General features: G+C 37.5%; 1 protein-coding gene across 1 annotated transcript in view; it reads left to right on the top strand.

The window, feature by feature from the left end:
* bcor (BCL6 corepressor) overlaps positions 1 to 26,082 on the top strand; it is a 105,394-nt gene extending 79,312 nt beyond the window's left edge. Inside the window, exons 8-15 of the mRNA XM_039746298.1 lie at positions 305 to 682; positions 3,178 to 3,452; positions 4,530 to 4,799; positions 15,983 to 16,149; positions 17,424 to 17,569; positions 22,163 to 22,240; positions 23,248 to 23,398; positions 25,137 to 26,082. Coding sequence (XP_039602232.1) covers positions 305 to 682; positions 3,178 to 3,452; positions 4,530 to 4,799; positions 15,983 to 16,149; positions 17,424 to 17,569; positions 22,163 to 22,240; positions 23,248 to 23,398; positions 25,137 to 25,431 — 1,760 coding nt within the window. The 3' untranslated portion in view covers positions 25,432 to 26,082. The remainder of the gene's footprint in view (positions 1 to 304; positions 683 to 3,177; positions 3,453 to 4,529; positions 4,800 to 15,982; positions 16,150 to 17,423; positions 17,570 to 22,162; positions 22,241 to 23,247; positions 23,399 to 25,136) is intronic.
* The last annotated feature ends 486 nt before the right edge of the window (positions 26,083 to 26,568 follow it).

The raw sequence follows: 26,568 nt of genomic DNA, 5'->3' as shown, positions 1-26,568 counted from the left end.
GTGCTAAAGAGTGTGTTGTGATATTAAACTTCGCTCACTTAGTAGCCACACAGCAAGCAAAGCTGGTTTCTTCCTTGTTCAGAGAGGTTTTCTCCTTCTTATTAAGATACATGATCTTGGGTGTTGTCATTTAGTGATGGTCAATAGACAGAGCTAAATGCTTTCTTAAAACAACATGAAATATGTAATTTTCCATATTCTTAAACATACATGAGTTAAGAAAGGAAATGTTCAGGACCTAGGGTATTGTGGAAGTATCTCAATTGTAAGGTCTGCTTTTGATTAATTTTAGTTATCTCTCTAGATATCTGGCCTGAGAGGGAGCTTACCACGCATTCCTCAGATCACCTTTTAGAAGAGTCCCGTTGTAATGAAGTGAAAAACCTGAAAGTGTGCATTGAGCTAGCAGGGCTTCACCCCCACAAGCAGCGACACCTGCAAAATCTCAGGGATCTGCCCTCTGAAAGACTGGCTACTTCCCAAGCAAACACAACACCATCACCTTCACCCACATCTCACAGCAGGAAGCATCAGGCCAAGCCTTGCCTATCAGATGTTACAGAGAATGAGAGAGAGGTCAAAAGAGACCTGGTAGAGGAAAGACCCACCAGAAAAAGGCCAGAGGGCAAAGACAGTAGAAGCTGGTCAGAAGAGAATCTCTGTAGAAGTAACATTGAACAAGGTATGCTAGCTATGGCCACTACTGGTGAGGTAAAAGTTGTAAATTCTTTTATCTTAGAGTATAAAGTCCAATGAAGGTTTTGCTAGAGTTGCTTTTCTCTAAATTGAACAGAAAGAAGGAATTTCAGTATACAAGAGAAGTAACTGTGTGGCAACCAGTTGGTTGCAATGTGAACAGCTTTTGTCGTCCCTGAAATGGCTTTCAAATAATTAATTGAGTCCAGATCTGTACTGCAAGACTATGTAATTACTTGTGGAATTTTTGAAATTCTGTGTAGGTATGACTGCAGAGAAATTTATTAACCAGCATAAAAGTATGGTCGGCATATAGACCGTTGGCAGCTACAAAGATATAACAGCTTGCACAAAAAGTTTTAGAATCAAGCAGGTCAGGCTAAAAAATATTCTGGTGTAAAAACTGCCTGAATGGCAGTCAAGACTAAGAGCTTAAATCTAAACAATTGTGAGCCTGCCCTGGTTCAGTCTGCCTTTGATGTATAGTGTTTTGTAAATGTTGAGAAACGGCTGCACTGCACAGTCTCATTTGCTGCTGTGTAGTCACTAACAACAAAAAGTGAAGTTTTTCCTCTTTAGACTAGTGCATATCTAACATGAACAGGCTAGATCAGAAAGAAAAAGCTCATTTTATTTTGAGATGATGCCTTTGTTTATAAGGGAGAATGGGAAAATATTTATCTGACAGGAAGGAAACAAATGGATAGTAAACATTTTTGGCGGTTGCAGTGGCATTTGGAACTTTGACTTGTCACTGTATTATTCTACCTGCATTGCCCATGCCATCTTTTTGTGGTGGTTCTCATGAAAATGAGTAATATAGTAAGTAAACTATTGAAGATTTGTAGTCATGCTGTACATTATATGGTATGTCTCGTACGCAAACTGTACACTGAGGAAAAAGAAGCACTTGCACATACATGCAAGCATTAACACACTCACACTCCCAAATGCATCAAATGTGACAGGCTGATGTCTGGGAAGCCGAGTGTTGGAAAACCTTTAAATAGCATCAAATATATCACTTTGATGTGGTTGTTGACTTTTGGGTCCTCTTTAAGAACAGCAAGGAGATGCTTCAGTGTACTCCAAATTTTTAATTAAGAAATTAAAATGGCAGAAATGTGATTTATTAGACTATACTACAGATTGGCAGTTCCTGTTTTGCATTGAGGATGAAATGACCAGTGCACACAGTGAACACCAGTCTTGATATAAATGACTTGGTAAGGGCTATCTCAAATCATAGGCAAAAGTCACTAAAGGAAGTGGCTGTTTTGTAAACTTTATTTGTTAAATATTGTAAAGGTTGAAAATAACAAACCAAACAGAGCTAAATTTCACCATGGACCAGCCAATCAATCAATCAGTCATTCTGTCTCTTTGAATTAGTTGTGTGTCTGATAATGGTATGTGAATGGCAGTTTTCTTTAGATACTAATATCTGCTTCTTTCACCGAGTTCTGTATTTGTATATACTTTAGTTTTCTTAGAAAAAATATTGGTGTACTTGTATCCAGCTGTTGTGGCCTGCCTTTCCACTCTGTGGGTAGCAGTTTTTATTGGACTTCCAACAATACTTCTCCATTCTGTGTGCATCACTGTCTGCCTCAAACATCTCCAGCTGCTTTATTTCAATTTTTTTTTTTTTTTTTGCCAGTATTGTTTGGACATTGTCAAGTATTTATTGACTGACAGTCTCTGGTGAACATGCATTTAATATTTCTCATTCACATAATTTCAAAGTTTTCCATTTTAGAGTTGCAGGAAGACTGGAATCCATCCAAAACAGCACTGTGCACAAGGCAGGAAACATACCAATGCATGCACTGCTATTAGGCAAATTAGGAGTCACTAGTTAACCTAATATGCAGATATCTAAAATGAGATGGGAAACCGAACAAAACAAAGAATTTGCAAGCTTCTAGGAACTAAATGGACTCAGTGGACTGCAACCATAAGACAACACTGAAATCCACTGTGCTCCTGTCTTCTCCCAACATCTGCCAGTGTTTTAAATCATGTAGGGCTTAATTTGTCTGCTTGTTAATTCTAAAAGTTGAATTTTTATTTTGTATTGTAACCCAATCACTGACTTTAGAATCTCCATTACATTTGCAAGTTAAACGGAAACCACAAAATATAAAAGCTCAATATCACAAAGTGGGCTCCATTTTCACATGCTCGCATTCATGCAATACAGTGTTTGATAATGCAACATCCCAAAAATGGAAAATAGGTTCAAAGTAAGTTATCTTAAAAGACAACTAATGATTTGCCTAAAAAAGTATGGTCCCACAGTTACTTCATTTGTGCCCGGCTACATTACTGCCTTTTGAAAGATGTTTTTGGAACACTATCTGTCTTAAACTCTTCTTTATTCTGACATGCAGGTTGGTGTTCCTGCCATTAACCTTTAGAAAGCAGCCATTCCTGATGTGTAGTAAAGTGTTTTTTTCCCTTCTTTCCATCTCATTCCAGATGTTTCTCCTCCTCCTCCTTCTTCAATGCCAATGCCAATGCCATTGAGGGCGGAGAAGAAATCTGCCTATCCTACAGCACAGTCCCATGATAAGCGACAAAGACTCAAAGAAGTGCGTAAAGAAGGAGAAACACCCCGCCTTCGTAAATACATTGATTTGGAGAAGCCAAAAGGCAAACGACAATGTAAAACCAAACACATTTGCCTCAGGGAACACAGGAGAGCCTCCCTGACTGGTGACGAAAGCACAGATGTGGAAAATTCTGAGGACAAGGTGTGAACTTTTTATTTATTTCATCAACTGTATTATGTACGAGTAGACAGTCACGTTTATGCCATCATGCTGAGTGGGACTGAGAGAACGGCCATGTGTTAAATTCCATTTTGAATGGGCAAAGTCGAGTTCAATAAGAACACGGAGCCAAAAAAAGAGAAAGGACTGTTTCTCCAGTGTAGTTGCCTCCTCCTATGGTTAAGGGCTTGTAGACACGTGTCAGGAAGGCTGACGCACGGCCAAATTAAAACTGGGAAGAGGCATTGTCTGTATGCAAAAGCCTTTGGAGAGAGCGAGGGCCTGGCAGTGTCAGGTGGTGGGCCTTAGGCATGTTTTTGAAGTAATGGCTGAATATACAGAAGTACGACACAATTAAAGGGATTGTTTAAAACGTGCACGAAGAGCTAGCGTCCTGAGGGTTGGGGCACTGTATGCAGGGTATTATTAATGCTCGTTTTCTAGTCGCACAAGGCCCTATTCAGTTGACAAGGCACACATGCTTTAGCCATTTCCACACTGCGCTGTAAGCGCCTTTAGTTCCAGCTCTCTTCAACGCGGGCGCGTTCTCGTTCCTTTCCTTCGCAGAAAGACGCGGCGACGCGTGACTGCTAGCGCTAATGCATCAGGTTTCATTAATAATTTAGCGGGCAGCAACCTAATATTCCTGTCGCCTTTTTTTCCTTTCCATAAGTCGGATCATCCCAGCCAACTGTGATGCGAAAAGAACTGTTATTTGTTTGTTTTACTGTGATGATAAAACACGCGAAGCTTTTAAGTACCGCCCTGTGCAAATACAGTTCTGGGAAAGAGATAGTTGTCCGTCTGAAAGAAAAAACCTGTTGGATTTAGGGGCAGCAGTGCGGTATGGGGGAGAGAGGAGTGAGGGTGTGCCCCAAACCTTGCGATCGCTTCCTTAAACTTAAGTGTGAAGTTATTTCTTGATGGCACTTTATATATATATATATATATATATATATTGACGATTCTTGTTTTTAGTAACTTTCTTCGTGTGGGTGGGATGAGAATCAGGCGCAACTGTCCGCTAATGCAACAAATCCAATTTGTTTCTTCTGACAGATCACACCAAAGAGATCATCCAGGAAGCGCTCGGCCTCTGTTTCGGACTCCCCACCGTCTAAGCCTTGCAGCCCTAAACCCAGTGAGAACCTGCCCGAGCCTCCCAGTCCCATAACACCGGCCCCGTCATTGCCGACCTTTCCGCCCGTCGGAAACCCCCCAGTGGAGACCCCCACCAGCCGTCCTATGCCACCTGAAGCGCGGAGGCTGATTGTAAATAAAAATGCAGGCGAGACGCTGCTGCAAAGGGCCGCCCGTCTGGGTTACGAGGTAAGCAGCTTTTCTGTCTCTCTCTCTCTCTCCCTCTCCCGCACTAACTCCCCCGCCCGTCTCTCTCTCTCTCTCTCTCTCTCTCTCTCTCTCTCACACACACACACACATCTGCGCTTCCTGTTTCTTTGTGACTCAGCCCTGCCATAGGTCGCACCCACTTCCCTTCTTTCTCGGAGATGATGCCGCTGCGCACTCCCTCACACTTCGTATGTGTCAGATGGTGACAGCTCGGCGCCGCTCAGGACGAAACCGCGACTCCAGGGAGCCGAGTCGGCGGGGGTGGCTGAGTGGTGCTTCTGGTGTGAAACGATCTTTTTCGGTCGTACACAGAACGAGACAAGACATCCGTTTTCAGATCAAGACTCAAACGAGCCATACTCAAGCATGCACAGCAAGCGTGGCTTTCGGTTAAAAGGTGACCGCCTCATTTATATAAGTACACCCCCCACCTCGCACTTCTTTTTATCTGGCGGTGACGTGGCGACGAAGGCGAGAGCGGTCGGTCAGTCACGCGGTTCTTTTGTGCGGTTTTAAACGTGGTTGGGGGTGGAGGGTTGCTATTTTATACTGTTGCCCTTAGTTAAACAAAACACACAAAAAAACACTTGCATTCAGAATGTTTCGTTAAGCACAGTGCAAAGTTATGTCCCAACAACAAGAAATTCAAAGATATTGCAGAATTTCAAAAACATCTAAAGATTTCTGTTTTTCCTTTGATTTGATGTACAACGACTCATATAACTGTCACGTTTCACTTTTTCATAATCCCATTTGTAACTTTTCCGTGTAAAGAGCAATCACACCCCTAATGCCCAACCGAAACTGATTAGCCATTCAGTTCTTGTGCCAATACTTGTTCAAGTGCATAAGTATGTATGTAATATATTATAATTGGCATTATCAATGAAATTATAGAAGGGGTTTGAAGTGGCATAGAGTTGTACTTTTTTTTTTTTTTTCTTTCTTTTTTGGGGTCATCCCTATTTTGAGATATGACCACTCAACACCAATTCTATGGACAGCTGGTACTGCCGGGCACCCAAGCAGCTGCTGTCCTTCAACTTTCTGGGCATTCTGCTCGTACAGCAGGGTTTTCTCTTTCTAAGCTAACAAAACAGATAGACATCCATCTGCCTGTTTCGGTAGCCTCTACGTCATGGACCATTTTTCAGTTTAAGTAAGTAAATATATAAAAATTTAGCCTTCGGGTCGGGGGTGGAGGATGTTTGAAAAAAAGACGAAACAAGACAGCGCTCTCCATCACATAGAAAATGAACGCCCTTCTCCCCGCCCTCCTGACTGCAACTGACTTGGCTCATTAGCACACACCGCTTTTTGCGACAAAGAGTGATTTTTAAATTAACCCTTGAAACTTCAGCTCAAAAGGCATTCCATACTTTTACTATACTCGCTTTTTAATAGCACACCTCACACAGCCGTTTAAATAACGAATAAATGGTCCTGTGTAACTCTATTCAGGGTTTAATTTATAGAGCTATGGTTCTGCGATTTCAATGTGTGACGTTGCTTTATGCCATTAAAGCTCAATCAGTTATCTGACAAGTGCACTCCTGCATCCAGGGTTTAATTAATCCTCTTGGCGACAGTGCTTTGTGTGAAAGGTGCTAAATAGGTGCTCTTTTAGACCATTAACTGCCTGCATCTCCTGGGATTCCTTTTCTTTCTTTATTTCTTTCAGTCTTTACTTCACTTTCCCTGTCCCTCCATCTCTGTCTGTCTTAGTCAGACAGTCCTAATTGGACTTCCATGCTGGATGAATAAAGGTTTCCAAATTGGATTGTTTGTGTATATTTTATTTAAAAAAAAAAAGAAAGAAGAAATTGCTCATTATTTGTATACAAAGGGTCTCTAACAGACTCCCATATCCACCATTGTATATATTACATTTTGACTTAACATTTAAAATCATTCCAAATAGAAAACATTAATAAGCATAGATTGGCGGAAAGGTGTGATCTTGCATTAACTTTTCTATTTAAAAAACACTTTAAAGCATTAGATGAAAGACACAATAACCAAAGACAAACCTTTGAGTGATATCCCCGACCCCCAATACACCATTTCATTTAGCAATTCTGCCTAAACAAGTTTAAATTTCCTTTTTTCAACACATCCCTAGTCTCTGTTGCCGGGACTGTTCTGCTAATTTAAATGTGGAGTGTCTGAATGATCAGGGGATTTTACACTTTTAGATGCAAGTGTGTAAACAACAGGGAGTTTGTTCATCATTTGACTAACTCATTTTAGCAGAATGTCTTGTACTTGTGTGTTGTTGCATTTTCAAAAGTCTTTAAGACCTTTAATGAAGCTCTCCTTGCATCATCTTTAAGTCAATGAAAATATTGTAATTATGGTAGGTGGTGTGCTGTATTCATTACACAGTTTGCTAGTCAATATTAGACTATCCCTTTTAAGAATGTGTTAGGAAATAGAAAACTTTATTTTTAAGCTTCCTCTGGTTTGTTAATTCAGAAGTAAGTTCACACACACAAAATGCAACTCTACTGTTGAGATATAGTGGGTAGAAAAGGTTTTGGGTATCAGCTTTGCTTGTGCTGAAAATGTTGACACATGTAGGCTACATGTATTCAATGTAATGTATTCCAATGAATTTTGAGGTTCTAAATTTGTCTTATTATGCCCATTTCCTCATGGCTCAACTGGATAACTTGCGTAATTAAAAAAGATTACAGACATGAATGTGTTATTTAAGGTGTTGTACAGCAGCTTTGCATATAATGTGAAAGACCTTTCTAATCGGGTGCTTTTTTATGAAGATAAAAAATAAATACAGGGAGAAGCCTTTCTTAATTGAAGACTCCTAATGCTGTGACATTAGGTGGGCAAAATCTGGCTACCAAAACAAATCACAGTTCATATTCAATTTGCTGGTAGGATAGTTTTTCCTTTGCCCGGTTGCTCTCCTGGTTATTACAATAAACAGTTGCATGGCATCCAGTTTTAGTAGAGGGCAGTGTGTTTAAGGCTTTGGACTTTAAACCCTGAGATTGTGGATTCAAGCAGGCTATTGACATTGTGTGACCATGAGCAAGTTGCTTCACCTGCCTCTGCTCTAACTGAAAACAAAAAAAAAAGTAACCAATTGTATCTCAAATGCTGTATTACCCATTAGATAAAGGGGTCTGACTTATAAGAAACAATAGGTGCAAAGTTCACTCTAAGAACTTTTGAAAATGCTTCCTTAGACGGTGGCAACAGGCCTTTTCCAACATTTATGGACCACTTGAAATGTCTATGCATCCAACCATGGTAGCGTCAAAAAGCTGATCACCTTTTCTGGCCTCGTCATTTTACGCAGGTTTCAAACTCCACGTTTGTATCGATTTCTTAACCTTTTATTGCAAAATAAATAGCAAATGATTCGCCCCTGTTAGGCTGGGCTGGCGGCAAGTATGTCTGGTGGAGTTGTTTCAAGGCGCGCAATTGGCAGCCGCTGCCGAGCCGGAATTAATAACGCATTTCTGGCAGGATCCCAAAAGACTTGAGCGTCGGTCGATATATCCTCGCAGAGTCTGTCAGGAGCCTTTACGTGGGGGACCTTTTGCCTTCTGCTGATCCTGCTTTATATTACAGACCAAGCGTATGGCCTTTTATAATCGGCTGAGCCTCTGCTTTTCAGAGGATCTTTTAGCGGCGCTCTCGGGTTGGAGGATGGGAGGTAGTGTCGATACTTCTAATTTATCAAAGGATTTTCGGAAATGACGGATTCTATTTGATTAAAAAGCCGACTTTGTTTGACGGCATGGTTTATTATAAAGAATAATTCTACGAATTTCAAACCATACAGGTATTAGAGTGATTAGACGAAAAGATTCTCGCCCGTATTGGAGCCTTCTTAGGTTTCCAAGGCCGAAAGCGTACTTTGCACGCTACAAATTCAGATGCCTTTTCTCGACCGTTATGGCATTTTTCACAATCGTTCACAATGTTCGTATGAAAAGGTCGATGCTTAGCCGAAACGATAAAGAACCGAGTCGGGAATGCCGATTTCACGGTGAGCGTCTGGTTTCAATGTTACCTGCTGTGGTTACTGGCAGCCGTGTTAATAATCCAGAAGCGCATGAGCTGCCAAACCAATAAGTCTTTGACTGCTCTCGCTCGCTCGCGCTCTCTCTCTCTCGCTCGCACACACGCGCTTTGCCATCGCCTGACATTCGATCAGACAGCAAGCAGCGTCTTGGCAGCTCCGTGCACAGCTTCGCGTGTTGTCGCGCAAACACCCCCCAGATAGAGGCGGCTTGGCTGCTCCTCCCAGGGAGCGCCAGCGCCCTGGAGCAGCAACAACACAAGAGGCAGCAGTCGATGCCGCCTCCTCTGCTTCTCGGCTTATTTATACAAACCCAGTGATAGTCAGGGGCGCATGCGGAAGATTTGTAGAGCAGTAGCCATATAGGGCTTGTGAATATTGAGAGTGGCACACAAGTTCTACAGCATAGGCAAATTATAAGGTATAACTGTTGTTGTTATAATAGGATCACGTAAAAGCGATATTAGAAATCAAATCATTCATTGTCCTATTAAATAACCAATTCCAATCTGGAGGAATCGTCCACAGTAGCCCCTATGTGTGAAGCGCAAAGGTGCTTAAACGTTTTGATATTGAGGACCCAAACGAGCATGTCCGCACTACACAGGTTCCCAAGAAGAGCTTTATTATTGTAATGACAGCAGATTCATCCACAGACAAAAACAATGACCATATAATAAAGTATATGGTTTTGTTTACATTCAAGAATATTTCTCACACAGATAATAAAGTGGAAAGCAAATATATTGACAATAAAATAATACTAATTCAAAACTCAATGGATTCTGAAGGTGTATTACTGTCTGTATAAATACTTAGAGTAAACTTTAGTAAACCAGGTAGAAATAGTCTTTATAACAGGTGGTATGATATGAGGATATTATTTTTGAAAGATTAATATGAATGGCCACTTTTACTTAATCATTTGACCCATGGTGCCAAGTTAGGAATAAAACACTCAAAAAAACTTACCTTGTCTTAAATAAGATTTTTTTTTTTTTTAATAATGCTTTCAAATGAGAAACATTCTTTAAATGAGTTCAAAGGTTGTTCAGCATATCCCTGTTATTTTGTGATGGAGAACAAAAGTTGAGTCGTGGCTATTTCAAAAAGATTGTGTGATGTAAAGGCAAACATGCACTGTGGCACAGTTGACTATGATCACTAAAACTGCATTTAGCATGCAGTGCTGGCATGGCACTATATAATCCCCAGCCTGACTTGCCCCCACAACACCGCCAAAATCATCATCATTCTTGTGCTGCATCCATTATTTAATTTTGACATTTGAAACTAGTGCCATGATGCCTTCAGTTCTCTCGCATGTCTGTCTCCTTTTATCTTTTATGTGCATTCTCAGTTTGATTGTTACATGGGTTGTGTGAACGGTGGTGTTGTCATAGGGAATATTAATTAGATGTTGTTTGCATAGAAATGAAGCTCACTGTTATGTGTCACGATACTGTATAGACTAAGTCTCGGATTGCATGCAACCGCAGTAAATAGTACTCTAAACAGAGGGTGGTGTATCACTCATCGCAGATTTTGCATTTGGACAGACTTTGTTAATTTTATTGCACAATCATGTGGACACCCATCACAAATAAGTCAACAACCCAGAGTTCAAGAAATACTCTTGGGTTGAGCAGTGGAGGTAAGCACATGGCAAAAGAAAAGTAACCAGTGATACTGCGGCCAATGCCTGAAGTTCTGCATCAGTCAGTTTCAGACATTTTAAAGAGTGCAAACTGTAGTGGTTAGTGGGGTAGCCAGTAGTTTTTGTATGGTGGCTATGACTGCCCTTTGCCACCACTTAGTGGTGCCATTGGTGGTAGTGCTGCTGCACATCTTCAGGTTTCAGGGAAATTAGCAGTATACATATTTATTTTAGGCAGTAAGGTCAAAAGACAAAGATATGCCCAAAGCATATCTAACTACATTTGCACATTCCCTTTATCTCGTTGCTTGCTGTACGTTTGCTAGGACAAGAGTACTGATTTCTGTAGTTCCCTAACATCTGGAAAAAATCCATTGATTTTTGAACATGCAAAGTTAGTCAATCAGTATTTAAAATGTATAACTTGACGTTAAAAATTAAAAATTTATGGAAACATGTTGCTTAACTGGGGCTGCCTAATACTCTGTCCAGGGTTAGTTTTTGTCTTGCATCTAATGATGTTTGGATCAGTTCTGCCTGCCTGTGGCCCTTAATTAGGTTTGAAAATGTTGCGTTGTTATTAGTTCATTATTTTTATTTATTTATTTATTTTTAACTATTAGCTAGTTTAGAAATGATTTGTTAACTTATTTACATTAATATGAATTTCTGTGTGTCTAATCCTGGTGTCAAAAACATTAAGAATGCAGTTAGTAGTTACACAAATTGATTGTTTAAACAAAAAAAAAAAGATGGCCAGGCTCCACACTTTACCACCCTTGATCAGTGTTGTGCCCAGTTGTCCCCTTCAATCCACTTGCACACTCTCCCGTCAACAAGCATTAAGTGGCTGTTGTGTTGTACACATGATCCTTGCGGTCATATGGCTCAGGTTATTTTCATGTCTTGGACAGACATCTCATTACCTTCAGCTGCTCTCCACGCTAGCCTGGTTAGTGCATGCATAGTAACAAAGCAGCTTCATGCTGTATCCTAGAGACCAAACTGTGAGTCCGTGAAAAGGGAAGAAGCAGGCATCTCAAATGTGAGGTTGCACCTTGAACTTGAAGGACAAGGTGCCTTAAAATTCAGACTCTGCTTCCTGTCACATGCCATAATTGTGTAACCCCCCCAAAAAAAAAACATTGATTAGAACTAAGGTATTGTTACTAATAAAACCTAAATGCACATGTGGCAAAATTTAATTTTACTTACCAGTTTTGCTTCTGGTCAATGTGTACATATACCTTTTATTTCTACCAGTCACTATGTTTTTATATTTGTGATTTCATATTCAGAGTTAGGTGAAACTTATTATTTTTCTGTTATTCATATTACTTATTCTCTAGATCATGATATTACCCTAGAGGACTCCAGTTCAGGAAAAGAATTTTTTTTCAGAGGTTCAGACATTTGCGTCTTTTTTTTTTTTTTACAGTTCTGCAATGAAACTGGTTGGACTCTCATAGCAACAGAATGTTACGTAGTCTCAGTGCTGCAAATCATGAACGTTTGGTATTCAAATAGTAACTAAAATGTGTCTTGCTTCTCATTTTAACTCTTGTGACCTTGCAGGTGTAAAGGAAAATTATTTGTTCTTACTGTATGCCAATGATTTTTTCCCTTTGAAAATGCCCTACATTTGTTATGTTTGATTGAGATAACTGGAAATAAAGTTACAGATTGTTAGTTGCTTAATAGGAAAACACTCTAAGTCAACATGGTGTATAGTTGCTATTATCTGGTCCTAGGGTTAAGACTTCAATACATTTAGATGCATCCTTTTTTTGCAATGGACTTGCACTGCATTTTGATGAGTCAAAAAGCCCTGTGACATTACACGAGTTTTAGAGTGATTTTCAGTCAGACATCATCTACATAATCTTGGCAAGTCGGAGGAGGCTGTGGTACACTTCCATGACAGACAGTCGTGTAGCTTGACATCCCCAGTGACTTGGTCTGATACTACTTAGTTGTAGTAATGATTTTTACAGCAATACTCTAAATTAACCGAAGGCTATAAATAGAATAATTTGAACAGGCTTTGCATAACACATGAGAGTAGTGTAGGGTTGCATAGCATAGTGGTTAAGACTGTGGACTTCAAACCCTGAATTTATGGGTTGAAATCCTGCTACTGACACTGACCAAGAGCAAGTCACTTTCACCGGCCTAAGCTCCAATTTGGAAACAAAAGAAATGCAAACAATTGTATCTCTGATGATGTTAGCTACCTTGGATAAAGGCACCTGGCAAATCAGTCAAATGTAAATGTAGTCCATTCTACTGCAAAGAATGCATTAATTAACTTCTCTTTATTCTCCATAGATGATTATATATATTTCAGCAAGTTTTTTGGTGTTGGTTTAATGTATATGGTAAATAATAGACTAGCGTCTAACACCTAAGCTGCATGCTTTTTGATTGCCTTCAGTACCTTTTTAAAAAGGCCATGTTACTGGAAAGACCTCTCGTCTTGTAAACATTTATCCTGGGACTGCGTGCAGGTCTTTGTGTGCATGAAAGTCTTTTAATCTCTGTCAAGCCATCCATGTTCCCTCTCTGTTTCTCTCTGTAAGAGGGCAAGCATTCATAGCTTATTTTGGTCTGCCATCTCTCAAACATATTGCGGGAAAATTACACACTTCTACCCAGGCCTGTATCATCTTCTCCATTTCCCTAGTTTTTCTGCCTCGCACTTTCTCAGGTCATCTTCTGCAGTTAAATGGATTACTGCCCTTTGGTGGTCTCTTTTCTCCCCCACTGGTACATCGTCATTCTGTTAGAATGTTTTCTCTTCTCTACTAGGGTCTTTTGGAGCCTTGTACTTGGTCTGTGCCACACATTCTAAAATAGATATCCACCAGGTCATCCATTGCCTATGGTATAAAATGTAAAACCTACTTGATGAATGTTTAAATCAATAATTCTAAACAAAGTTGTCCCAATATAATTTGCATACATTGTAAATTTTTAGCCTTATTTAGGGGGACAACTGGTCTATTGTGTGCTTTTTTAAAATAATATTCTTCTAAATAAAAAATGTACCACTGGTATTTCGTCAACCCCCAAGCCTAGCAATGCTATGTGGAAACAGATGATGCAGAAATACAATGTCCATTGAAAACTTTCAAAAATAATTTAGAGGAAGTGGTGGCTGTATTACCTATTAAACTGGAAAAGGATTTTCTTTCTGAATGTCCAAGGAATTAATAAAACTGTTGTGGACAGATGGGATGAGCTATTCTAGGGTTGCCAATCTGCAAAGAAGGAAAGAAATTATGAAAGCTCAGGTCGAGACTGGCAAATTTGCATAGAAATGGGAATTTTAAAGGATTGTGGAAGTTCAAAATGAGATGTTTTTGGCTCCAGAGTCTTTAATGTAGCCCTGCTCAGTATTTCTGTTACTGCTAAGTCAAAGGAGGGAATGAATCTGACCCTAGAACTTTGTGTTTGTTTAAATCTGGTGCAAAGACTGCTGAATTATACTAAACTATCTAATTAGAAGGTTTAATAGTTGTCTCAAAATATAGTGTATATAAAAATTGACAAAATCATAATTTGCAAGTTGGTTGTATAGGCAGATGGGACAGTTCTTTAGATATAGGCATCTTCTGACTTAAAAATAAGTAGAAACTGACAAGCAAGTAGACAGAACATAATTTTCACTTGTGTTGTGTAACGAATGCAAAGTTCAGAATTCCATTTTATTAACACAAAAGTAGTAGAATTCAGGTTCCTAGTACTTCTAACCGTAAAACTGTCAGAAAAGGTTTATGTGTAAAACATGCTCACCCTCTTCTTTCAAATCTATTGGAAGAAAGTGCTGGTCTTCTTCCTGTCCATTTCATGGCTGTTCATTAGCATGGTGTGTTGAACTACAGGGGGGCGGTGGGCACATTTTGTGATAAGTTGAAAATTACTTTTTGCAAACTCTACAAAGCTGGATAGTTGAATTTACAAATGGGAGTACACATGTGTAGTTTCAAGTGGGAGGATGATACTATATTCTTTTGTTAACCAAGTACTAGCATGAGGACAAAACCCGTCTCTTGTTAGTGAAGTGTTAAGGGGTTTTGCATACAGAGACAAGTATCAACAAGCAGTAGAATAGTAAAGTGCTTATGGATAAATTACTTATAAACCTTAAGAGATTAACTGGTTTGGGAAGGGAAAGTCTTGGATGAACTGTAATTTATGAGAAGACAAAAACCCTATATGTAAAAATAAGATGTGTTTCGTATTAATGTCATATTTCAATTGCTGTTATAATTTAAACACACAAACCATGACTAAAGACCAAGAATAGCAATGGAAAAAGAAGCCTCCAGTACATGCTTCTTTGAATTACATAAATAAACAGGTGCCACTTGCTTTCAAATAAATGATTGTAAAATATATTTTAAGGTATCTATTAATGCTATGAATTTTTTATACGTTGTAATTATAGTTTACTCATTAGTTTTGCCATTGTTTTAGTTTATTTGAATGGTGAACATTAAGTTCTTGACTTTAAGAAAGCCTTTCTTTCTTTCTTATATAAATGTATCCGCATTAATTCTGAGAAAAGCTCATACTTTCAGTTTTCTTTTTTTTTTTATTTTTTATAATCATTAGCCAGGATGAGACTGGTGCCATGGTATGACTGTTTGGACGGCTGCAGCAAACCTACTGGGTTTCTTTTTGTGTGCCCTCATTTTTCTTGTTTACTGTCAGGTTGATCCCCAGTGTTTGTGTCAGTGCTCCATGAAGTACTGGCATTCCTGCACAGTTGGCTCCTTCTATTTTCTGTCTTTTCTCATCTCCTGCGCTTTGCAAATATGAATAATTAGACATTGTTTATCTGGATACAAGGCACTTAAGAGTAAACTGAAAAGATTTAATAAGCTACACTGAGATGTTTAAATTACATCAAACATATGTGTTTGATATGTTAAGAATGTAAAATTTAAATGGGTCATAACTGAACATTCAGCTATATATGTTATACAGCTTTTTAAACGTTTTAAAAATACACAAGGAATTTTCATTTAGTCCAGATTAGGTTGTTTTTAGTATTCGGTGCACGAAGAGAAAGCAGTACTCAAACCCATTAAGTGAGGAGTTGTTTTGTAGTCTGTCAAATATGGTATCTGGGGTGATCATTTGTATGGTGCCCATCATAAACTGTGACCTATTGAATTCATTACATTTTTCATTGTAAGTGAGTTTGTCATAGTATCTTAAGGTTTTTACAATCCATTTATTTAAAAAAAAAAAAAGGTGGCAGCAAGTACTGACCTTTGTTTTTTGTTTAACTGTGAAATGAAACACTCAATTATTAACATTTAGTTGAAATTATTATTTTGAGTGAGGGAATTGCATTTCACACTGATTTTAGTGGAGTCAGGTGTGTCGTTATTTATGACACTTAATATTAATGATCCATTTCTGTCTTTTTTTGTTCTTTTCTAGGAAGTTGTCTTGTACTGTTTGGAGAACAAGGTTTGTGATGTAAATCACCGAGACAATGCTGGATACTGTGCACTCCATGAGGCTTGTGCCAGGGGCTGGCTGACAATTGCACAGCACCTACTGGAGTACGGGGCTGATGTGAACTGCAGCGCACAGGATGGGACCAGGTAAAATTATTTTGTACTGCTTTGTTATCCAGTAATAACATCATGTTTCCATAGTTGCACAAATTCTCAAAGTGTGTGACATGGTGTTGAATAATAAACTTATTCATACAATACACTATCGTCGTACAAAACAATAAGACAAAATGTCAGATTAAATTGTAAACTGAAATGATCTATGTAAAAAGGATCCTTTGCTGATTTAAGCTGTGGCTTTTAATATTGATACATAAAGATTAAGGAGTCCTTCCTCTCAAGTTTTGTATACTCAGATGAACTTTTAAGAACAAAATTTGAATAAGGTTACAAACATAATGAGGTTAAATTCGCAATTAATTATAATTATGATCTATAGAACATTTGTATAATTTAATTGAAATGATTATGCTAGTGTGGTATTACTGTATATTAATAGCTGCTTAATAATGTACTCCTTGGAAAATGTAAATTTGTTCCCAACATCTGCTGAAAGCATCACATCAGGAGTAAAGGGTTTTGTAATTTTTGTTTTTGACACTTTGCAGTCTTTAGCTGAATGTTGATATTAAAAAATGCATCTTGTACACCCAGTGACACAAAACTACAGAGCCTGAACAAAGGCTTTGGAAGATTAAATAAATAAATAATAAAGGGTTAAATCTTCTATAAAGCACACGGAGAAAAATAAGGCCTCGGGCATAGCAATCAGGAATCAGAATCTCTCTGTGAGGAAGAAAGGAAATGCATCCTCTATTAGTTCATTTTTCACTCCAGCTAAGTCCTGTAATTCAACAACCTATGGGCACTCACTTTATGGCAATTTCTCAAAAAGAGCATTGCGCAGACATGTTTCAAGAAGTGAAAGAAAAAACGGAAAATTTGTTGATTACTTGCATCTGGCAATAAGACAAACACCTTTAGTGTGCAATGTATTTACACATTTGAAAATATAAGTTAAATGTAGAAACGCAAGGCAGATGGATTTTTGAGTGGAATATCTCAAAGTGCCTCGATAATTCTGATTTACAGAATTTCTTATAGATCTGTCTGATCAAGCTGACATTTAGTTAATATCAGTCCTTGTGCAATATAAGGAAGCTAAAATGGATCCAAGGGCCCAGCCATAGTAGGCTATCAAAGCTGGCCTAAATCTATAGGAGAGCTTTTGATTCAGTTAGAAAGTCATGTCTGTAATTTTAAGAGCCTAAAGATGTTATGATTTCCCATGTATCACCTGAAAGCTCTGCTTTGTCAAGAATCAGCATCCACCTTATTTTCCCCTTCCTCTTTGTATTCAGACCTCTGCATGATGCTGTGGAAAATGATCATTTAGACATTGTTCGTCTACTGCTATCCTACGGGGCTGATCCCACACTTGCAACCTACTCTGGACGTAGTATCTTAAAGATGACTCACAGTGAGCTGATGGAAAAGTTTCTTACAGGTAAGAATCTCACTGGAATTTTCTTTTGTATTTTCAATTCTTCTTAATATCAGTTTAGCATTGTTCCACATTGAATGGTTATAGAAGCGGTCTTTTCTTAAGATTGTCTCTTTAGATGAGCATTTAATGTGCTTTAGGCTTTTTCTGTAGCTTAGCCAACTTTCATGATATTTGGAAGAGTAACGTTTTCCTTTTTGACAGATTATTGCATTTTTTTTAATCTTAGAAATCCAATGTTTGGCCTATTGCGTTGTTACTTAGTAAAACAGGAGAGACATGATTTTTGAAAATCTTTTCAAAATTTCACTACAGTTCACTTTGAATTTGCCCATTCAGGAGTTAAAGCTGTTTGACTAGTTCGCTAGTTATTGTCTGTTTTAAACTGTAGTCCTGCTCCAATCTAATAAAGTATAAAAAATGTGAGCAGGATTGGCAGCCATGGTTGGCAAGGCATAAGACTGGATGTGACTTAGTATGTATGCTTCTAGAGACCGGAGTTGACCTCGCTGTGCTTTTCCCCTCAACCAGCTCTTTTGTGTCTTAATCAGGATACGCTTCATTGAGCTAATGCTGTCAGTAGCTTCCATCTCCTCCTGTCTCAACAAGTAGCTCTCTGTTATTTCTATAAAAATAGGCAGGCCATTAGCCTACATGTCTTGATCCTTGGACAGAATCTACAACTGGTTTAGTCACAAGTAGTGTCAGCTGTGTACTTATTTCACAAGCAGATACTTACACTGCTGTCTCTTTCACAGCTTTGAATGTGATTAGTCCTACGAGCAACTTGCATTTCAGTATGCAGTAGTGTTTGAATTATGCAGCCTCTCACGAGTTACACTGTAGTCTTTTTTTTTTTTTTTTTTTAAAGTTATGGACTATCTGGAAATAACTTTTTAGTTTCTCTTGAACTGCGTTCTTCATTATGTTAACTGCTTTCCCAAAAACACTGATTAGAGTATAATCATTATTTTGATAGTTGCGTGCTAAATTCAGGCTGTTAAAAATGATCATTCTGTCCTCTTAGAACATCACTTAACTGTTCATCTCTATTGCTTTTGCTTACTAAAATTTGGAAGTATAAAAGTATTCAGAACTATATCCCCTTTTCTGCTGCTGGTAGAGTGTGAAACAAAAATTTAGCTCTTCAGAACAGCTTCCTGTTTCTTCCTTCCATCTAATAAGTGACCTAAACAGAGAGCAAGACAGACCTTGTGACACAAAAGCGCCTGACAGGATCACGGTCTCTGGTGCTCCAAGGCTAACATCGTGCTGCTAAAATGACATTTGTGTGTGCCTGCCGAAAAGATCGCTGGGTTGCTTGCGTGACCTACATTAGATAATGAGAAAGCAAGCAATCATGTTCAGGCAGCAAGAGAGCAGGCAGCAAAGTGCTAACGTTTGGCACCATGAGAGCCCATTCCCTGCGTCTACAATTAGGCCCCTCGTGCCATTCATTCCTTAATCATTATTTGCTATTTAGCATTTAAAATGCTAGCTTCCTGCTCTCTGGTTGCCTTAGTAACAGAGAACAACAGGATACGCGTGTGGCGCTTTTCCCCCCCCTCGCTTTCTTTTTTTCTTTACTACACTACTGCCAGGGAACATCATTATTTCTCATAGTTTGAATCAGGCAACATACGTTAAAAAAATTAATATACTTTGTAAATTGAGAAAAGAATAAGCAGCATCTGGAGAATGTGTGAATAAACAGTTATGCAAAGTTGAAAAAATGAATCCTTTATCTGTATCCTTTATCTGTATAGTTTTTCATGCATTTTAAATACATTCAATAGTTAGGTTTTTTGTTTTTGAAACTGAGTGTATTCGTTTTGGTATAGGAATTTTAGTGTTTTGCTATTCGTGTTAACTTTCATATTCCAGAGCTAGTTTTTAAACTTCATATAATGCCCATTGTTTTTAATGATGGCCTTTCATATGGGACTCCAATTCAGGACTCTTCAGGGTACTGTTAATGTTATAATCTGTAACGCTGCCTATATACAAACACAAATGGCTTTAAAGATGTGCATTTTAGATGTTCATTCACTATACTGACCTAGTCCTCAGTTTTCAGTTTTTTCACCTTTATTTGAGGCATGCAAGTGATGTTTGTTCTACATTTATATTAAGTGATATATAATTTGATCTATATGTGCAACATTAATTAGTTCTTAGGAGTACATAGAATCCACATTGAGGCATTCCTAAATTAATTGTCAGTTTCTTTGATGCTGTTCGAAACTCCTGTCCAGCAACTGTGATTATGCGGTGCTATAGATAAGGCCCAATGTCACAGTACTGGAGGAAAAATGAATTCATTCTTTTTTCAAACCTTCATATTCCAAAACCGAGTCATAGGGAAACATAAAAACAAAGACTGTTTTTTTGTTGTCTGATTAGATGAGTGTAGCCCATTTCTGCATAATCTACATGAAAACTAAAAGATAGGGGAAATTCCTTATTGCACCACAGAGAATCATTGTTTTACACTTCCCTTGCTTTATGCTATGCATAATATGTATTCTTCAACTTTGCTCTTTCTGTGAACGTATTTAATACATGAGAAGAAAAGTTCACAATATTATATAGCTCTCAACTACCTTTTCTGAAGCACCCTAATAACAGCCATTACGCTGCCTTCTGCTTCTGTGTTAATTAGTCAGCTCCCCACTGTGAGCTTGAACTCTGTGGTGTTCCTCATTTATATCTTTCTTGAGAGTGGTTATGAACGCTTTTGCATCTGCTTTTTTAAAAGCATTGTTTCCATATTGGAAGCTTTCTCCTGGTGTCCTCTCTGCATGCTTTTGCCTAAGCTCACAGTATGTCCTACCTTTGCACCTTTACTTGGCCAGCTTCCATCCCACTGCAAAGGTTGATTGCTCGTCTTTTGTTCCTTCTCTTTTGTGTATACACTTTTTTCCTGCGTACATTGCATTCTTCTTCTCCTCTTTTCATCTGAACTGCTTTATCAATATTCTCTTTGTGTTTATATCTATCCTCTATGGTCCTGCTGTTTCCTGTTCTGTTCACTGGTTATATATCTAGACCCTGTACTTTATGAATTTGCATGTGGTTTTCAAACATGGTGTATCTTGTTTATACATGTATGTGGACCTGTGTATGTTGTATAGAAGCACTGTAGTGATCTCCAATTTAAACAAAACAGTCATTTTGCTTAAATACAAATAGAATATTTTTTGCAATCATACATGTTTACCCTATTTGCGACTTATTTACCAACCATATATTTGATAGAACATCTTGTGACTGAGTGTATGTTTGTGTGCTTGAGTTCAAGGCTGGTTAGATATGCACTGGCTAGCGATGAGCAAAACAATTTGCACAGCATTGAAAATGCAGCAAAACTAATTGTGGTTTGCGACAGATGAAATTTCTGCACATTTTATGTCATCTGCAACCTTCCAAAGGCATGGGAAAACCATTTTATTCTATTACAGAGTGTGGAAAGAGTAGCACAGCTAGACAGCCCTTACTTACTTAACCTTCAAGCACTTTGAACATTTTTCTTCACTGTTAAAATCCATTTAGCATGGGTCATTGGCCATCTCCACCAAGTCAAAGGAAGAGTCCACACTTGCATTGGCTTGCAGAAGTTGGGGGAACTTGAGTATCAATGTTGTTACCACAGACACAAAGTAAGCTGTGTGAGGTGGAACTGAATATGCAGGCAGGCTGGCAGTCCATGTAACCGATTAGTCACCGGGAAGGAGCCCTGGCAGACGGAGGTGGCAGTGGTCGTAGCAGCAGCATTAGAGGGCAGCTAAATAGATAGTGATTCTGTCAGCAGAATATCCTTCCAGAAACAATATTCCTTGCTTTCTATTGCAAAAAATGTTCTAGTGATTTGCACATTTTAGGGACAATTTTGCGAAACTGTGCACAAAACCAATCTTGGCATTTTTACTCATTACTAGGCCCCATGGTCCTGAACTGGAATTAGTAGGCTTCAGAATGTTGTTATCTTCCATAGTGGATATTGGTTCCAGACCCTCTACAAAGCAGCTGTTAACAGTACATTGAAAGTTGAACGATGTCTAGATCTTTTTATGTGTGTGTGTGTGTATATATGTAATAAAATATATATATATATATATATATATATATATATATATATATATATATATATATAATAGTTTGTGTACATGTTAGCATATATGGAAAGATATTTTGAAGAAGAATACAAGTTATTTGTCTGTAACATTTGTAGCTCTGTGGACCCAGTTTTGTATCTTTATATGGCCTCTACGTTCTGTTAAGATTAAATAAATACTATTCTCCTCCAGGACCATTGCCTCAATAAGCTTTGTGAAGATTTCTAGCATTTTGATTTAACTATTGTGTAATCCTACAATCTGCATTTATATCATGTTTGGCCTTTTGAAACCAGATTGTTGCACATTTTTAATAAGGTGCTCAGAATTTATTTTCACAATTTTTGCTGAGTATATATCATGAATTACAAAGAGTATCCTTTAATCTTTCAGTGTAAAATGATTGATTTGAGAACCAAACCTTGATGTGAAGGCTTACAAACAGACTTTACCTCCTGCTTTTCTTGTTCATTTTTTGCAGAGTACTTTGCTGACTTGCAGGGCCGTTCTGACGATGATCCAGGTCTATACTGGGATTTCTATGGCAGCTGTGTTTGTGGTGAGTAAGGCTTGTAAACTTTTAGTAAACAATTCTAAACAACTGTGCTCAACCAATGTGTGTGTTTGTTTTTTTTCTTTTTTCAAATTTTTCTATAAAATATCTGTTAAAGATGTCTCATGCTTAAGAATTGTACCATGCCATTTTCTAAGCCCACTTCATCCTGAGCAAGGTTGTGGGGGCTGGAGACTATACCAAAAAGCATAACGCACAGGACCGAATCAAGCCCCTGTCCATAAGATAAAATTCACTATATCAAAACATTGAAAGCTGTCCAGTGCAGGAGAGGGATAGGGTTAAATAAGTAAAAAAAAAAAGTTCTCTCTAATGATTCAGATTTATGAGAGACCATGTTTCTTTAATTTGATAGCCTCTGACAAAGCAAAAAAGGATTCTTTCCTTGAGGAGAAAATTTTAAAATGTTAAAGAAGAAAAGGCTATTTCTTTAGTGGATGATGTATACATAACTTAATATTCTTGGATATATTTGAAAGGCAGTTTTATAGTTTTGGCACTCAATGTCTATATGGTTGCATTCCCTTTATTAATTCATAGTAAGCTACTGTGTGTGCTGAATAGAGGAGGAATGTTTTTGAAATGTGCACTAGTTGCATAAAATCTGTAGTAACTAGTGTAACAATAGATATGGGAATACCTAGATCTCATTCTGTGGACATGTAATAAACCGTTTTCATTTCTACTCTGAGCTTTGTTAGAATAAATGTTTTTAGGGATAGGCACATACAGTTTCTGCTGCAGGCATAAACAATAAATGAAGATATTAGTATAATTAAGAATAAGTTATTTTATCATATTATGAGAAAGGGGTTGCACTGCCATGTTTTCTAATGGAAATAAATGTTTTCATAAATTAGTTGTGTTTTTCCAGTAGAGTATCACTGGAAGATGGAGCTTATCTCAAGAGCAAACTGCATAAATAACTAGCTGTGTTTGACACGATAGTTCATTTTAGGATCTAGAATAAGAGTTTTTTTTTCTTTTTACAGAGCCATCTGATGATGCTTCTGCTTTTGATATTTTGGCTGACCCACCAGGCCCCAGTGATGATGAAGACAACTTAAAAGATGTCTTTGAATTTGAGTTTTCAGATCGGCCACTTTTGCCATGCTACAACATCCAGGTGTCCCTTTCACAAGGGTAAGATGCTCTTTTTTATATTTCATCTAACTGTACAAAAATGACAACTGCCTCATAATACCAGTCCTTGCTGTCGCCCCAGATGGTGCAGCCATTTGTAAATATTATAGGTTTAAGAAGGAAATCAACCCATTACTCTAAAATGTGTATACTACCATCTAGACAGAGTATATAAAATGTAAATTATTTAGGTAATAGCTGCAGTCTTTTTTTGTAGAATTTGACTTTTGATTGAATCTTCTGTAAGAAATACACTTTTTTTTTTTTTTTGCATCATAAAGTTTGTGTTGAGAGTTTTAAGGTGTAGGATATGCAAGAAGCAATGAAAGGCACTGAAGAATGCAACTAGTTCACAATATACATTGAATTTGATTGTTGGTTTGACAAATTACCCCTTTGAGTAATAATCAGATAATCCCATCAAAGACGACGACAAAAGTTAACATTTCACCCTCGTTATGGATCTGTTTTCTAAAGTTACATTTGCTGACTAGGCCCTTTTTTAATGAATATAAAGTATATGTTTTGCTTTACTTAATTTTTATTGGAGGGTGGAGATAGAAGGATGCCAACTCTGTTTCTGCTCCTTAACTTTACAGAGTTGACATCCCAAGGGAGCTGACGGTATATGCAGTTCATAGTGGGAATAGAAGCTAGAAGTTTTGCTTTTTAGAACAATGTGAGACAAGCAATGAGGACTTCAAAATACAAGGAAAGTGTTGTTTTTGGGCATATACCTCATAAATCTATTCTGTATAAAAATTCATGAACTTTGCTCTTTTTGTTTTTTGCCTAACATATCTTCAAATATATGTAATTATTCATTTGTATTGCACATGTGTTTGTATTGGTCAATATGTGTCTGGTAACACAAACCATAGTGAATAGCAATCCAGCTCAGCTTTTGCCATGCTCTCAAAGGTATTGCTTTTTTGACCAGCAAGACTTGAGCCATTTATCACCAAAATGCCATGCTTCCATTTCCATCATTTTCACCATGCTGCTAAGGCATAGCGCTGCCTACTATGCAGAGTTGAAGTGTCATATTGCTTGGCTAACTGTCATTGCTTAGTGGCAGTGCTCATTTAGACATTGATGGCAGGTACTATTGTCGACATAAGTGAAGTAACTTAAGACAAGAGGAAGACACTTGTTATTACTGAAGTGTATTTGAAAAGTTTAATTCTCAACCTGTTGTGGGCTGTGCAGGATTATGCTTGCTTCTAACTACCTTGTTTTGGACAGTAATGAACTAGACATTCCTTTCTAGTTTCTAAGTTTCATTGTTTTAGTTTTGCATACTGAATGTGCACATTGCTTTCTCGAATCCTTTCATAGATGTAAATCTGTCTTTTGCCAAGATAAGCATAACCATAAATGCAAAACAATAAAATTTCCATATAAAGAAATTTGGTACAGTGGGAGGTGATAGCACTTTTGCGCACAAAGTGTTAGCTACGTCACATTATAGATATATGAATAAGTTATTCAAATGCAAAATGGCATATTTACAATATGTGATGTATACTTCTATATTATGATTTTAGCAATAGGTTGAAGTTTCTCAAAAGAATTAGGATCATATTTTTGTAATAATGGGGACATGTCAGAATGGCTGTAGCTGGAGAATAAACAAATGGAAAAAAGAAAATCCTCAGTGATAGGAAGGGAAGATGTTCTGATGTACAGAATTCCAGAAGTTATCATTCTTATATGTATTTTTGTTTCCCTTTTACAGGCCCCGGAACTGGTTGCTGCTGTCGGATGTTTTGAAGCGGCTTAAGATGACTCCACGTGCATTCCGCTCAAGTTTCTCACATATTGAAGTGGCAACAATTTCTGAAGCAGAATTCTACAAACAAGCTTCTCTCAGTCAGCTTTTCTCTTGTACGGAGGATCTGGAGCCATTTGTGCCTGACAGCAAAGAACTTTTAGATTTGGTGGAATTTTCATCTGAGCTCAGTGGACTGCTTGGATCAACACTGGAGTGTTTGGACAATAAATGGGAGTGTATGCGGGTGAAACGGTCGTGACCTTCAAGAGACTTATTGACATGAACTCTTCAAAGAAAATGGAGCTTTTATTGTTATAAAGATTGCACATAGTGTATATAAATGTTACATATTGGAGAAAAATGACTTAGATAAAATCCTGCTATTTGGACAATTGAGATGATATTAGAAATGACATTTCATTTTATTTTTGGTGTTATTTTTTTTAATCTGTTTATAGATTTATTTCTTTTCTACTGGGTATTTCATAATCTTTTTTCCTTTAAAAATCTACACTATCTGGGGAGAGTTTTATGAACTTTTAAAATTTTATTTAAAAAGGAAAAACACAAAATAGGCACTAATTTTCAAAGGTGGTGCCCACAAAGGTTGTGTGATCTTAGTTCACTGTTCTGTGGTGTGTGCTTTACTGTGTTTGTTTACAGACTTACCTGCCTTTTAGGCAGCTTGAAATCAGAATATTTTTAATATGAATGGAGTTATTTTCCATACTAACCAGATTACCCTCCCTTTTTTGTTTTGCTGTTTTATTTTTGTTTGTCTCTCAAAACTCTGCCTTCAAAATAATTCTTTTATACCTGTGTTTTAGAATTTGTTTTTACTTTAACTCTTATTTAAAGATGAAAATTTTAAATATTTTTTCATGTGTTTTTTTTGTAAGATATTAAAAGTTTTAAAAAAAGGATTACTAATGAAAGCAGTTATACTGAAAAAAACTTGCTTCAGTTTGTAAATAGAAAAACAAAACACAGGAAGGTAATTACATTAAATGTTTCTGACTAGTGTGTGTCTTGTTTTTGAAAATGTGATCAGACTTTGTAATTAAAAAAAAAAGATCCCCCTTCATTTGTATTTATATTTTACAAAAAATTTCCTTTAAAAATTAAAATGGCAATAAAACATGTAAAGAGAATTTCAAACGGTATTGGAGGACTTGTATTTCACTTTGTTAAACCTCATTAATTGAAATCACGTTTTTATTATCTTCAAATGTGAATTGGTGTTTTATGATGCATTGTATAGTGACTTGTAAAAACTTTTTAAACTTAAGTTAGCTCTAAGGAAAAAAACATTTTCTATTACATTTGCTCAAATACTGTTGAAAGCATTTTAACAAGAGTTCAGGCAGATTTTTTTTTTTTTAATAAAGTAGATTGG

This window comes from Polypterus senegalus, chromosome 2, assembly GCF_016835505.1.
Source record: "Polypterus senegalus isolate Bchr_013 chromosome 2, ASM1683550v1, whole genome shotgun sequence".
NCBI lineage: Eukaryota > Metazoa > Chordata > Cladistia > Polypteriformes > Polypteridae > Polypterus > Polypterus senegalus.
Note: the sequence above shows the minus strand (reverse complement) of the source record. Positions and strands in the feature narration are given on the sequence as shown.